Genomic DNA, 14,706 nt, shown 5'->3' with positions numbered 1-14,706 from the left:
AAAATAAAAAAAATATAAAAGTTTAAATCACCCCCCTTTCTCCCCAATCAAAATAAATCAATTAAAAAAAAATAAAAACTACACATATTTGGTATCGCCGCGTTCAGAATCGCCCGATCTATCAATAAAAAAAAGCATTAACCTGATCGCTAAACGGCGTAGCGAGAAAAAAATTCGAAACGCCAGAATTACGTTTTTTTGGTCGCTGCGACATTGCATTAAAATGCAATAACGGGCGATCAAAAAAACGTATCTGCACCAAAATGGTATCATTAAAAATGCCAGCTCGGCACGCAAAAAATAAGCCCTCAACTGACCCCAGATCATGAAAAATGGAGACGCTACGGGTATCGGAAAATGGCGCAATTTTTTTTTTTTTTTTTTTTTTTTTTTAGCAAACAAAAAACAAGTGTGGGACTGCACGTTTTTTGCAATTTCACTGCACTTGGAATTTTTTTCCCATTTTCTAGTACACGACATGCTAAAACCAATGATGTCGTTCAAAAGTACAACTCGTCCCGCAAAAAATAAGTCCTCACATGGCCATATTGACGGAAAAATAAAAACGTTATGGCTCTGGGAAGGAGGGGAGTGAAAAACGAACATGGAAAAACGGAAAATCCCAAGGTCATGAAGGGGTTAACCAAGCATAGGGAAAAAAATATGGAATCACTCAATTCTGAAGAAACAATTATGGAATTATGAAAAACAAACAAAAAAACACTCCAAAACGTCATTAGTATTTTGTTGCACCACCTCTGGCTTTTATAACAGCCTGCAGTCTCTGAGGCATGGACTTAATGAGTGTCATACAGTACTCTTCATCAATCTGGCTCCAACTGTCTCTGATTGCTGTTGCCAGATCAGCTTTGCAGATTGGAGCCTTGTCAAGTCTTCAACTTCCACCAAAGATTTTCAATTGGATTGAGATCCTGACAATTTGCAGGCCATGACATTGACCTTATGTGTCTTTTTTCAAGGAATGTTTGCACAGTCTTTGCTCTATGGCAGGATGCATTATCATCTTGAAAAATGATTTCATCATCACCAAACATTTTTTCAATTGATGGGATAAAAAAAGTGTCCAAAATATCAACATAAACTTGTGCATTTATTGAAGGTGTAATGACAGCCATCTCCCCAGTGCCTTTACTTGACATGCAGCCCCATATCATCAATCACTGTGGAAATTTGCATGTTCTCTTCAGGTAGTCATCTTTCTAAATCTCATTGGAACGGCACCAAACAAAAGTTATAGCATCATCACCTTGCCCAATGCAGATTAGTGATTCATCACTGGATATGACTTTCATCCACAGTCCACAATTGCTTTTTCTTAGCCCATTGTAACCTTTGTCACGGCTGCGACCACAAAACGTGGCCGAGCCGACACCTCCACGTCGCCAGACCATGACGACGTGGGCGAGCGTCCCAAAAAGGAACGCAATGTGGACCCACTGGACCACAGAGTAACCTGGACCTACCCAGACTAGGGAACGGTAGCGAGCAGGGACTGTGGCAGCTGAGCATGTGAACAAGATGTAGATATGCAGAACTAGACTACACCGCACAACTTCAGGTATGAAGAAACAAAGTTTACTTAAATGATAGCACAGTACATAACAAGAACATAATGATGTCAGGATCCCGATTCCACATGTCTAGGAAGGGTACACGACTCAGACGTCAGACAATGGCGGGAGTCATCACGGGTTGATGAAGTCCAGGGTCATCTGGCACGGGCATACTAGGACAGCCAATCTTTCAGGCCTAGGACATAGCACAGGCTCAGCAGGAGAACATCAGACACCGATCCCAGAAGGACGTCATCTCGGGGTGGACCTCAGGAACACAGGTAGAACATCAGGAACACAGGCAGGACATCAGGAACACAGGCAGGACATCAGGAACACAGGCAGGACATCAGGAACACAGGCAGGACATCAGGAACACAGGCAGGACATCAGGAACACAGGCAGGACATCAGGAACACAGGCGTAGATGGACGTCTGACGATGGCAGGAGTCATCACGGGTTGATGCAGTCCAGGTTCATCTGGCACGGGCATACTAGGACAGCCAATCTTTCAGGCATAGGACGTAGCACAGGCTCAGCAGGAGAACATCAGACACCGATCCCAGAAGGACGTCATCTCGGGGTGGACCTCAGGAACACAGGCAGGACATCAGGAACACAGGCAGGACATCAGGAACACAGGCTTAGATGGACGTCTGACGATGGCAGGAGTCATCACGGGTTGATGCAGTCCCGGGTCATCTGGCACGGGCATACTAGGACGGCCTCTCTCTCAGGCCTCAGGCGTAGCACAGGCTCAGCTGGAGAACATCAGACACCAGGCAGGTGTCATCACGGGGTGATGCAGTCCAGGGTCATCTGGCACGGGCTTACTAGGACGGCCTCTCTCTCAGGCCTCAGGCGTAGCACAGGCTCAGCAGGAGAACATCAGACACCGATCCAGAAGGACGTCATCTCAGGGTGGACCTCAGGACACAGGCAGGACATCTGGACACAGGCAGGACACATCTGGACACAGACAGAAGATCTGGACGTAGGCAGGACAGCTGGACACAGACAGGACATCTGGACATAGACAGAAGATCTGGACACAGGCAGGACATCTGGGACACTGGCGTGGCAGCCCAGGTCATCGGCTGGGACACTGGCGTGGCAGCCCAGGAATCAGGACATCGGACACCGAAAGGACATCGGGAATACCGGAAAGACATCTGGGACACTGGCGTGGCAGCCCAGGTCATCGGCTGGGACACTGGCGTGGCAGCCCAGGAATCAGGACATCAGACACCGGAGGGACATCAGACACAGGCTGGACACTGGCGTGGCAGCCCAGGTCATCGGCTGGGACACGGAGGGCACAGGACCAGGTAGCGGAGGTAATCAGGTTCATAACTTCGGCCGTCAGGCACCGGACATCAGACCTAGGAAGGAACTCAAGCGTGATGGTGCTAACTCCGCTGGACTGGAACTGGGCCAGACAGGGTTAGCACCGCATGGAAGACTGAGCACAGAATAGTAAGCGCTCAGCAAGAACACCGAACTCCATCTTTGAAAGATGAGCCCGGAAAGTTCAGTAACAGGGTGCAGGGTGCCAGACACAAAAGGACTTTAAGAAACATAACAGAGACAGGTTCAGACAGGATCAGGTACTGGATATTCAGCCTCCAGGATAGGCGGATCTGGGTACTCTGCCCCCAGAACAGGCGGGTAAACAAGACACAAACAGATCTGGATATACAGCCTCCAGGATAGGCGGATCTGGGTACTCGGCCCCCAGAACAGGCGAGAGACAGGCATCAGCTCTCCCAGAACATACTGCAGACAGAACGGGAGCTGGATACCTCACAAGGCAAGACACAGAAACACAATGCAATGCTCTGGCCACGCCCAGTAGCAAAGAGGAAGTTTATATAGGAGCTGCTCCTCAGCAATAGGCTGAGGAAGCAACACAGGTGCACACTCAAACCCTGATAAAAGCAGGGTAGGTGTGGCCGCGCGCACCCTAAGCACAAACAGAAACCATTATAGCACTGACAGCACAGGAACTGTGGCTTAGGGCACCTGGCAGCGGCTGCTAGCCTGGACACACGTGAGAAGCCATGCACCAGCTGCAGAGGACCTCGCAAGCCAAGGCTAGCTTCCAAGCGGCAGCCAGGGACCGCACATGCGAGTGGCCATGCAGCAGAGCAAAGTCAGCACAGCACATGTACAGCTACGCAGCGGTGGCAGGGAACTGAGCAGCATCCATACAGGTAACAGACAACAGTATCCCTGCACATTAGGGGGAGAGGAGAAAGGGTTAAAGCAGAGAAATGCAAAAGTAACGCCGAAGAAACGAGGTATAAACCCAGCGGCGTTACAGTATCCCCTCCTCAGGCCCCCTCTGCTGAAGACCCCAAAAAAAAGTTTCAAAGAAAATTCTTTTTGGGTAAGGCGGTAAGTCCCACAGTTCACAATATGGCAGCAGAGTTCATAGCTCAAACAATCCAACCGCTGACCAAGCGCTGGATTTGGCAATATAGTCCACTACCAAGTGGGTTCCGAGCAGTCTCATCCGCTGACCAAACGGGGCTCAGGAAAGTTCTGCAGTTCACACATGCTTAGCGGAGTCCATGGCCAGAGCATTCTGTCACGGCTGCGACCACAAAACGTGGCCGAGCCGACACCTCCACGTCGCCAGACCATGACGACGTGGGCGAGCGTCCCAAAAAGGAACGCAATGTGGACCCACTGGACCACAGAGTAACCTGGACCTACCCAGACTAGGGAACGGTAGCGAGCAGGGACTGTGGCAGCTGAGCATGTGAACAAGATGTAGATATGCAGAACTAGACTACACCGCACAACTTCAGGTATGAAGAAACAAAGTTTACTTAAATGATAGCACAGTACATAACAAGAACATAATGATGTCAGGATCCCGATTCCACATGTCTAGGAAGGGTACACGACTCAGACGTCAGACAATGGCGGGAGTCATCACGGGTTGATGAAGTCCAGGGTCATCTGGCACGGGCATACTAGGACAGCCAATCTTTCAGGCCTAGGACGTAGCACAGGCTCAGCAGGAGAACATCAGACACCGATCCCAGAAGGACGTCATCTCGGGGTGGACCTCAGGACATCAGGAACACAGGTAGAACATCAGGAACACAGGCAGGACATCAGGAACACAGGCAGGACATCAGGAACACAGGCAGGACATCAGGAACACAGGCAGGACATCAGGAACACAGGCAGGACATCAGGAACACAGGCAGGACATCAGGAACACAGGCAGGACATCAGGAACACAGGCGTAGATGGACGTCTGACGATGGCAGGAGTCATCACGGGTTGATGCAGTCCAGGTTCATCTGGCACGGGCATACTAGGACAGCCAATCTTTCAGGCATAGGACGTAGCACAGGCTCAGCAGGAGAACATCAGACACCGATCCCAGAAGGACGTCATCTCGGGGTGGACCTCAGGAACACAGGCAGGACATCAGGAACACAGGCAGGACATCAGGAACACAGGCTTAGATGGACGTCTGACGATGGCAGGAGTCATCACGGGTTGATGCAGTCCCGGGTCATCTGGCACGGGCATACTAGGACGGCCTCTCTCTCAGGCCTCAGGCGTAGCACAGGCTCAGCTGGAGAACATCAGACACCAGGCAGGTGTCATCACGGGGTGATGCAGTCCAGGGTCATCTGGCACGGGCTTACTAGGACGGCCTCTCTCTCAGGCCTCAGGCGTAGCACAGGCTCAGCAGGAGAACATCAGACACCGATCCAGAAGGACGTCATCTCAGGGTGGACCTCAGGACACAGGCAGGACATCTGGACACAGGCAGGACACATCTGGACACAGACAGAAGATCTGGACGTAGGCAGGACAGCTGGACACAGACAGGAAATCTGGACATAGACAGAAGATCTGGACACAGGCAGGACATCTGGGACACTGGCGTGGCAGCCCAGGTAATCGGCTGGGACACTGGCGTGGCAGCCCAGGAATCAGGACATCGGACACCGAAAGGACATCGGGAATACCGGAAAGACATCTGGGACACTGGCGTGGCAGCCCAGGTCATCGGCTGGGACACTGGCGTGGCAGCCCAGGAATCAGGACATCAGACACCGGAGGGACATCAGACACAGGCTGGACACTGGCGTGGCAGCCCAGGTCATCGGCTGGGACACGGAGGGCACAGGACCAGGTAGCGGAGGTAATCAGGTTCATAACTTCGGCCGTCAGGCACCGGACATCAGACCTAGGAAGGAACTCAAGCGTGATGGTGCTAACTCCGCTGGACTGGAACTGGGCCAGACAGGGTTAGCACCGCATGGAAGACTGAGCACAGAATAGTAAGCGCTCAGCAAGAACACCGAACTCCATCTTTGAAAGATGAGCCCGGAAAGTTCAGTAACAGGGTGCAGGGTGCCAGACACAAAAGGACTTTAAGAAACATAACAGAGACAGGTTCAGACAGGATCAGGTACTGGATATTCAGCCTCCAGGATAGGCGGATCTGGGTACTCTGCCCCCAGAACAGGCGGGTAAACAAGACACAAACAGATCTGGATATACAGCCTCCAGGATAGGCGGATCTGGGTACTCGGCCCCCAGAACAGGCGAGAGACAGGCATCAGCTCTCCCAGAACATACTGCAGACAGAACGGGAGCTGGATACCTCACAAGGCAAGACACAGAAACACAATGCAATGCTCTGGCCACGCCCAGTAGCAAAGAGGAAGTTTATATAGGAGCTGCTCCTCAGCAATAGGCTGAGGAAGCAACACAGGTGCACACTCAAACCCTGATAAAAGCAGGGTAGGTGTGGCCGCGCGCACCCTAAGCACAAACAGAAACCATTATAGCACTGACAGCACAGGAACTGTGGCTTAGGGCACCTGGCAGCGGCTGCTAGCCTGGACACACGTGAGAAGCCATGCACCAGCTGCAGAGGACCTCGCAAGCCAAGGCTAGCTTCCAAGCGGCAGCCAGGGACCGCACATGCGAGTGGCCATGCAGCAGAGCAAAGTCATCACAGCACATGTACAGCTACGCAGCGGTGGCAGGGAACTGAGCAGCATCCATACAGGTAACAGACAACAGTATCCCTGCACATTAGGGGGAGAGGAGAAAGGGTTAAAGCAGAGAAATGCAAAAGTAACGCCGAAGAAACGAGGTATAAACCCAGCGGCGTTACAACCTTGTTGTTTTTTTCTGTTTAGGTGTTAATGATGGCTTTCGTTTAGCTTTTCTGTATGTAAATCCCATTTCCTTTAGGCGGTTTCGTACAGTTCGGTCACAGACGTTGACTCCAGTTTCCACCCATTTGTTCCTCATTTGTTTTGTTGTACATTTCCTGTTTTGGAGACATATTACTTTAAGTTTCCGGTCTTGATGCTTTGATGTCTTCCTTGGTCTACCAGTATGTTTGCCTTTAACAACCTTCCCATGTTGTTTGTATTTGGTCCAGATTTTAGACACAGCTGACCGTGAACAACCAACATCTTTTGCAACATTGCATGATGACTTACCCTCTTTTAAGAGTTTGATGATCCTCTCCTTTGTTTCAATTGACATCTCTCGTGTTGGAGCCATGATTCATGTCAGTCCACTTGGTGCAACAGCTCTCCAAGGTGTGATAACTCCTTTCTAGATGCAGACTAACAAGCAGATGTAATTTGATGCAGGTGTTTTTTTTTGGGTATGAAAATTTACAGAGTGATCCATAATTTTTTCCTCTGAATTGAGTGATTCCATAATTTTTTCCTTATGCTTTGTTAAAAAGTAACCATTACTAACTACCACATTTCTTGTTCTTGATTTCATTTAGTGTTTATTAAAGCCAGAAAGTTGCCATTTGAAATGACTTTAGTTTTGTGCCATGTCTGTGATCTGCTTTTTTTCTACAAAATTAAACAACTGAATGAACATCCTCCAAGGCCGGTGATTCCATAATTTTTGCCAGGGGTTGTATTAGATTTCACAGAATACCTCTCTAAATAGGCATTTTATTTTAGCTTTGTTGACAATAAATCAATTGCCCTGCCTTTAAAAAAATTGGAAATTGGGCATCTGCTTTAAGAATGCAGTTATTTTTCATTTTTTCACTTTTATTTTTCATCCACGCCTTACAAAGATCTATAACATTTTTATTTTTCTATTTACATAATTATATAAGGTCTTGTTTTTTGTAGGACAAGTACTATTTTTTTAGTGGCATGAAATAAGATGCACAAAATGGGGAAGCTGAAAAGAAGAGGTGCATAGGCCAGGATGGCTGGATGCGAGGAGTTGAGACATATGATCAGTGAGGTGAGTACTATTATTATCATCACTTTTTTTAACCATTTGCTCAGATCCCTAGGCTTCATCAAAATGGCTGCTGCATATGATTGCCATTTTGTTGAATTCGCACTAAGCAAATTACAAATATACTGGAGAATACAAGTTTTTGCAAAATTTGAGAAGAATTCATTACCACTCAAATAAATTTGCTTTTCTCTAGCAGAGATGGTAGAACCCAAACAGTAAAGTTCGGCGTCTGTACCGAGCACCTACTGTTCACGCACAGACACCGAATACGGACTTCACCAGGAAGTCCGTGTTACTGTTTGGGTTCGGCCCCCCAAACACTGATCCTGATTGGGTGTAAAGTCTTTACCACCGGTCAGAGAGCCATGGTTCCCACACTGTCAATTGACAGCATGAGCCAGTGGCTGTGATACATCAGCCAGAGCCTGCTCTCTAAATAAATAATTTAAAAAAAATGGCATAGGTTCCCCTGTATTTTTGATAACCAGCCAGGCAAAACTAACAGCTGCAGGCTGCAACACTCAGCTGTCAGTGTTATCAAGTCTGGTTATCAAGAATAGTGGGGTCTCCACGCTGTTTTTTGAGTTATTTAAATAAATAATTTAAGAAAATAGCTTGGGGTCCCCCCATTTTTGACAACCAGCCTTGCTAAAGCAGACAGGCAGTGAAATCGCCTCTGCACTGCTACAGGGCAAGTGGGAAAAGCAGGGCAAAGTGCCAGAGCTGGCGCATCTAATAGATGTGCCTTTTGTGGGCTGCTGCGGGCTAATATTTTTAGGCTGGGGGAGTCAATATCCATGGCCCCTTACCAGCCTAAGAATACCAGCCCCCAGCTGTCTGCTTTAGCCATTTTTTAAATTATTTATTTAAAGGGAATCTGTCATTCTAAAGGGAATCTAATTTTGGCCTTCTGCATTCTGTAATGCTGTAGAAAAGCCACCGATGTAACCTGAAAGATAAGAAAAACAAGTTAGATTATACTCACCCAGGGGCGGTCCCGATGCGGTCCGGTCCGATGGGCATCGCGGTCTGGTGCCTCCCATCTTCATACGATGTCGTCCTCTTCTTTGCTTCCTGTCGTGGCTCCTGCGCAGGCGTACTTTATCTGCCCTCCTGAGGGCAGAGCAAAGTACTGCAGTGCGCAGGTGCTGGGCCTCTGTGACCTTTCCCGGCACCTGCTCACTGCAGTACCCAGACCTACGACGCCCATCGGACCCGGACCGCCCAAGACCGCCCCTGGGTGAGTATAATTTAACTTGTTTTTCTTATCTTTCAAGTTACATCGGGGACTTATCTACAGCATTGCAGAATGCTGTAGATAAGTCCCTGATGGTGGTGGCTGCAGTTTATAGGGCCAAAATTAGGTCACAGATTCCCTTTAAATAATTGAAAAAACAGCATGAGGATGCCTCTATTCTTAATAACCAATATTGCTAACTCTGACAGCTGAGGGTTGCAGCCCCAGCTGTCAGTTTTTCCTGGCTCGTTATCAAAAATACAGAGGAACCCACGCATTTTTTAAAAAAATATTTAATTTGAGTGTAGGCACCGACTGATGTATACTCCCATTAGCCGCCACCTTCTCTCACTGTAATTAGCATCAGTAGGCATCAGCTGATGGGAGCAGTAGTCCCATCAGCCGACGCCAGTGACAGAGAGGTAAACTTACCTTCGGTCACAGCTGCGAGCTCATGCTGTGAGCATGATTTTACCGCCGATCAGAAGCAGTGTTTGCCACGCTGTCATGCACATAAAAGCATGGAAAACAATGGATTTTTGGGTCCCCCATTCAAGTGAATGGGGTCCGGGTACTGTTTTAGTACCCGAACCTGAACTTTTTTAAGTGTTCGTCTGAGCCTGCCGAACCTGCCGGAACTGAACATCCAGGGGTCCGCCTATCTTTAATCTCTAGTGATTAGTTATCAAGATTGTTTTTTTATGATAAACTTTGCTACATATGTATGATTAGATAATGGGTGATACTTTGACTTAATTTATTTCAATAAATGGCTTTTTAAAGGGGACCTGACAGCTAATACATGTTGTCCAATCTGTGGGCAGCATGTATTAGCCATTGGCTGTAGATCACAGCAATGTATGTTCGACTCTGAAATGCTGCAGCATTTTAGAGAAAAACATACTTTTAATAGGCGCTGGGGACAGAGCCGCACGGGTGACTATTTGTGCAGGTGGGTCCCCAATAGCTCCTTTCCGCCCACTGTCAGTGACTGACAAGCCTATGCCTACATGAAGGAAAGAATACTATCTTGCTACTTTCATAAACTTAAAAATTACACTTTGGTTATTAAAGATGTCCAGAGCTAGCACTGTACAGAATAGGTAAAGAATATAGATTTCCGGTAAAGATAACACTAGCAATTCGCTTACCCACAAACTACAGGTAAATCAAATTAATCAGCTTTTCACTCACAGAATTGCTCGGGGAGGCGGAAATTTCTCACAATAGAAGACAGCACCAAAGTGACAGCGAAAGTTTATTCAGCACCCATTAAAAAAACATAAAGCATCTAATGAGAAATAAACTTTTAATTACATAGTTGGAATGTCACATTTTTTTTGGGGAGCTATTAGTAAGAGCTTGTCTGATGCTGTATGGTTTTTAATGGAGTTTGAATTAACCAAGATTTTTTTTGTGGTGTAGACCGGTTCTTCTGTGTGATATACTTTTAACTGTTCCTTGCACAATTATGAAGCACAATTTAAGATTATAAAACAATATTAAATGTAAAAAATATTTGAAACATTTTTACAACCTTTTTTAATAATTAATTTTAACTCTAAAATAAATTTTCTGGTGAGCCTAAGGTATATTAATAAACTAAAACCAGAAACTAATACTAAACTAAGGGTTAGTGGTTTATTCCAGAGCAACAAAGAAGTATTATAATGTATTTTTAATCTTCACTTTTAGTAAGGCTCTCTCAGACATCCAATTTTCTTGTACAAATGCTATCTGTGGCCTGCCATGAATTTTTGCTGACCAAGAAGTCCATGGAAAATCGCGGAGACACGTTCAATTTTGATCCAAGTGTCGGATCAAAATTGGCAATGCAAGTATATACAGGTCCTTGAAAAAATCAGACTGCACTTGGAAGACATCCAAGCGTGGTCCGATTTTCATGAACTGTCACATAGGAAAAGGTGGAGAAATGTTTTTTTCTGAACGTACAAGAAAAACTGACCAAACCAGACTCTGATCAAACTCTGATCAAAATTATCAGTCCTTTTTTCTAGCATGCGATAACCAGACATCCGAATGAGGCTTAACTCTGTTTTCTTTAGCAATAGAAAAAGATGTTTTTGTGTTTTTTTTATTGGCGTAGCACAGTCACTGCACATATAGGCAACATGGACATAAAGACTGACCTGGGAATTATTTGCAGATGGACTGGTTTCCTTACCAGCCACTACCACACTCTCCTCAATGAGTCCTGCCGTTGGGTCTACTTTCTTTACAGTCATTTCCTTAGGAATGGAGTGATCTATTTGACCCACAGCGTCATTCAGCTGGAGCTTGTTTGGTTTAGATTGTTGCTGTGCTTGGCTCTTATACCAGCTAGGGTAAAACAAGGGGTTTGACGTTTCTGCAGTTGAGAGCACTTGAACGTTAGGAGTCTGTTGATTACCACTTGGCTCAACACCACCCTTTATCAGAACAAATAGAACAGAAAGTCATGTTATCTTCTGCATTGCAACCTCAGTCTTTAGGACATTTAGATTCAGCTTATAAGGCAACATATCGCAGAGCAAGCCAGATCTCAAGGCGTAATAGTGTTAAGGTCCTAATGACGATGGTATCGTTAATTTATTCTGCAACTGTGTGTTCCATGCAAAAGCTTACAGAGTCAGATATAGTAAAGAAATAAAAAAGTCAGGATTAATAATATAAGATTTACGTAATCATACAATTGAAACACAAGGGATTTGTAGCCAGCAGGAAAAAAGCATGATCTTTAGATAATAAAAGATTATACTTAAAGGGGTTTATCCTAAAAAAAAGACATTTATAAGATATGCTTTGAAAAGGTGAGAAATGTATTGCCAAGATCCCAATTGGTCAAGAGAATTGTGTCCTGAAATCTATTTTCCCTCTATGTGGTCAGAGTTGAATGGAGTGGCATGATTGCGCACAAATACCCCACTCAGTATCTATGCAACTTACAATACTGCGCTCAGCGATCTCCATCTGTCTCACATACATACAGATCCAGTAAAAGGTTTGGACACACCAGGTCATGCAATGGTTTTCTTTGTTCTTATTGGAATGTGCACATTGTAGATCCAGACTGAAGACAGCAAAAAAACAAAGGAAAATACATGGAAACATGGAGTAAAGAAGTGCTAATCCTTAAATTCCTCAAGATACCACCCTTGTAATTTGACCACAACTCCTTCTCTTTGCTCCAATAGCCCATTAATAGCTTGGATGTGTGTTTTGGAACACTGTCCTGTTGCAACCCAACTAATGGTCCCACTAACTGCAAACCAGATGGAATGGCATATTGTTGCAGAATGCTGTGGTCACTATGCTTGGTTAGTGTGCCTTTAATTTGGAAAAAATCACCAACTGTGTCACCAGTAAGGCAGCTATGCACTGTCACATGTAGAAACCATTCACACCCTGTGTCTGCATCTCACAAAGGCATGTCAGTTGCTAACAAAAATCTTACATTTTGACCCATTGGATCACAGTACAAATTTCCACTGATCTAATGTCTGATCTTTGTATTGCTTGGTCCAAACAAGTCTCTTCTTCTTGTTTACTTCAGTAGATTCTTCCTTGTGACAGTTCAACCATGCAGACCTGCTTCTCACAGTCTCCTCTGGAACTATGACATTGAGATGCGTTTGCTATTTGATGTCTGGGCACCATTTATGAGGGCTGTTATCTGAGGTGCTGTCAGTTCCTGAAGTTGGTCACTGATTACCTTATCCTCTGCAGCAGATGTATTTCTTGATCTTCCTTTTCTGGTGCAGTCCTCAAGAGAGCCAGTTTCATCATAGCGATTAATGGTTTTTTTGACTCGAAGATACCATTAAGGTTCTAAAAATATTCCAGATTGACTGATCTTCACATTTTAATGGGGCACTCTACTGATTTTTTTTTATTTCTCCATTTGTAAGCAGTAATGTATGTATCTGTAATTAATGCATTAAGTATTATTATTCACTACTTGCCGACGTCTGCCATTTTCAGTTGGGCTCTGTTCTGTTCCAGCACTATGTGACCACATCTGTAACATTTACTGATCGCACAGCATCTTTTGTGACGAGCGATGGTTATTTTCTCAATGTAAGTCTATGAGACTCACAACATATCTCAGATTTACATTGAGAAAATTTGAGAGAGAGTATATTTCTGCAATTAATATACATACTTGCTAATAAAAGGAGAAATTTTAAGAAAAAAATCACTGGAGTGGTCTTTTAAAACAGTGATGGACTCTAGCTTCTCTTTAATTGAGTGATTCTTGCCATATTCTGGCTTAGAACAGTTGTGGAATAGGACTCAGCACTATATAAAACTTTGTTACAACATTTCCTCTGCAAAACACACCTGATAGTTGCTAACACTATCTGAAGACCTGTGATTCCACAAATGAACTCTTGGTGAGGCAGACCTGATCATTGGAAGCCATACCAGGTGACAACCTGATGAAGCTACTTCAGAGAATGCCATGGGGGTGTAAAGCTGGGTATCAAAGGTTTAACTCTGGTTTGTGTAACACATTTCTTTTCCCTTTGTTTCCATATGTGTCCTTTGTGATTTTATTGCCTTCAGTCTTAATCTACAATATGCTCATTACAATAAGAACATAGTAACATAGTTATTAAGGTTGAAGGAAGACTTTAAGTCCATCTAGTTCAACCCATAGCCTAACCTAGCATGCCCTAACATGATGATCCAGAGGAAGGCAAAAAAAAACCATGTGGCAAAGAGTAAGCTCCACCTTGGGGAAAAAAATTCCTTCCCGACTCCACATACGGCAATCAGACTAGTTCCCTGGATCAACACTCTAAGGCTACTTTCACACTAGTCCGTTGGTACGGGCCGTCGCAAACCGTCGGCCCGATGTACCGACGGACAGTGTGTTAATATAGCACAACGTGGGCAGCGGATGCAGTTTCTCAACGCATCCGCTGCCCATTGTGAGTTCCGGGGAGGAGGGGGCAAAGTTTCGGCCGCGCATGTGCGGTCGAAAATGGCAGACCCGACGCACAAAAAAATGTTACAATGAACGTTTTTTTGTGCATCGCGGCCGCCAAAAACACAACGCATCCGTTGCACAACGGATGCGACGTGTGGCCATACGTCGCAATGCGTCACTAATGCAAGTCTATGGAGAAAAAACGCATCCTGCGGGCAACTTTGCAGGATGCGTTTTTTCTCCAAAACGACGCATTGCGACGTCCGTCACACGATGCTAGTGTGAAAGTAGCCTAACAAGGAATCTAGTATATATACCCTGTAACATACTTTTCAAGAAAGGCATCCAGTCCCCTCTTAAATTTAAGAAATAAATCACTCATTACAACATCATACCGCAGAGAGGAAAAAGAAGCGGGTCCGCAGCAGTTTCCCATGCGTTTACAGTACAATGTAAACCTATGGGAAACGCAATCCGCAGTGCACATGCTGCGGAAAAAACCGTGCGGAAACGCAGCAGTTTACATTCCGCAGCATGTCAATTCTTTGTGCGAAATCCGCAGCGGTTTTACACCTGCTCCATAATAGAAAACCGCAGGTGTAAAACCGCAGTGGAATCCGCACAAAAACCGTGATAAATCCGCAGTAAATCCGTGATAAATCCGCAGGAAAAACGCAGTGTTTTTGCC

The 14,706-nt window shown here is 45.6% G+C and overlaps 1 protein-coding gene across 3 annotated transcripts in view; it reads right to left on the bottom strand.

The window, feature by feature from the left end:
- TRIM55 (tripartite motif containing 55) overlaps nt 1-14,706 on the bottom strand; it is a 273,771-nt gene that overhangs the window by 41,716 nt on the left and 217,349 nt on the right. For 2 of the 3 annotated variants that reach the window (XM_077270601.1, XM_077270600.1), the window contains exon 9: nt 11,236-11,514. The exons of the other annotated variant lie outside the window; for it this stretch is intronic. In XM_077270601.1, coding sequence (XP_077126716.1) covers nt 11,236-11,514 — 279 coding nt within the window. The remainder of the gene's footprint in view (nt 1-11,235; nt 11,515-14,706) is intronic. 3 annotated transcript variants of the gene reach the window in all.

The sequence above is a fragment of the Ranitomeya variabilis genome, chromosome 6 (genome assembly GCF_051348905.1).
Source record: "Ranitomeya variabilis isolate aRanVar5 chromosome 6, aRanVar5.hap1, whole genome shotgun sequence".
NCBI classification, from domain to species: Eukaryota; Metazoa; Chordata; class Amphibia; order Anura; family Dendrobatidae; genus Ranitomeya; species Ranitomeya variabilis.
The sequence above is the reverse complement of the archived record's forward strand: the minus strand, read 5'-3'. Positions and strand labels throughout refer to the sequence as shown.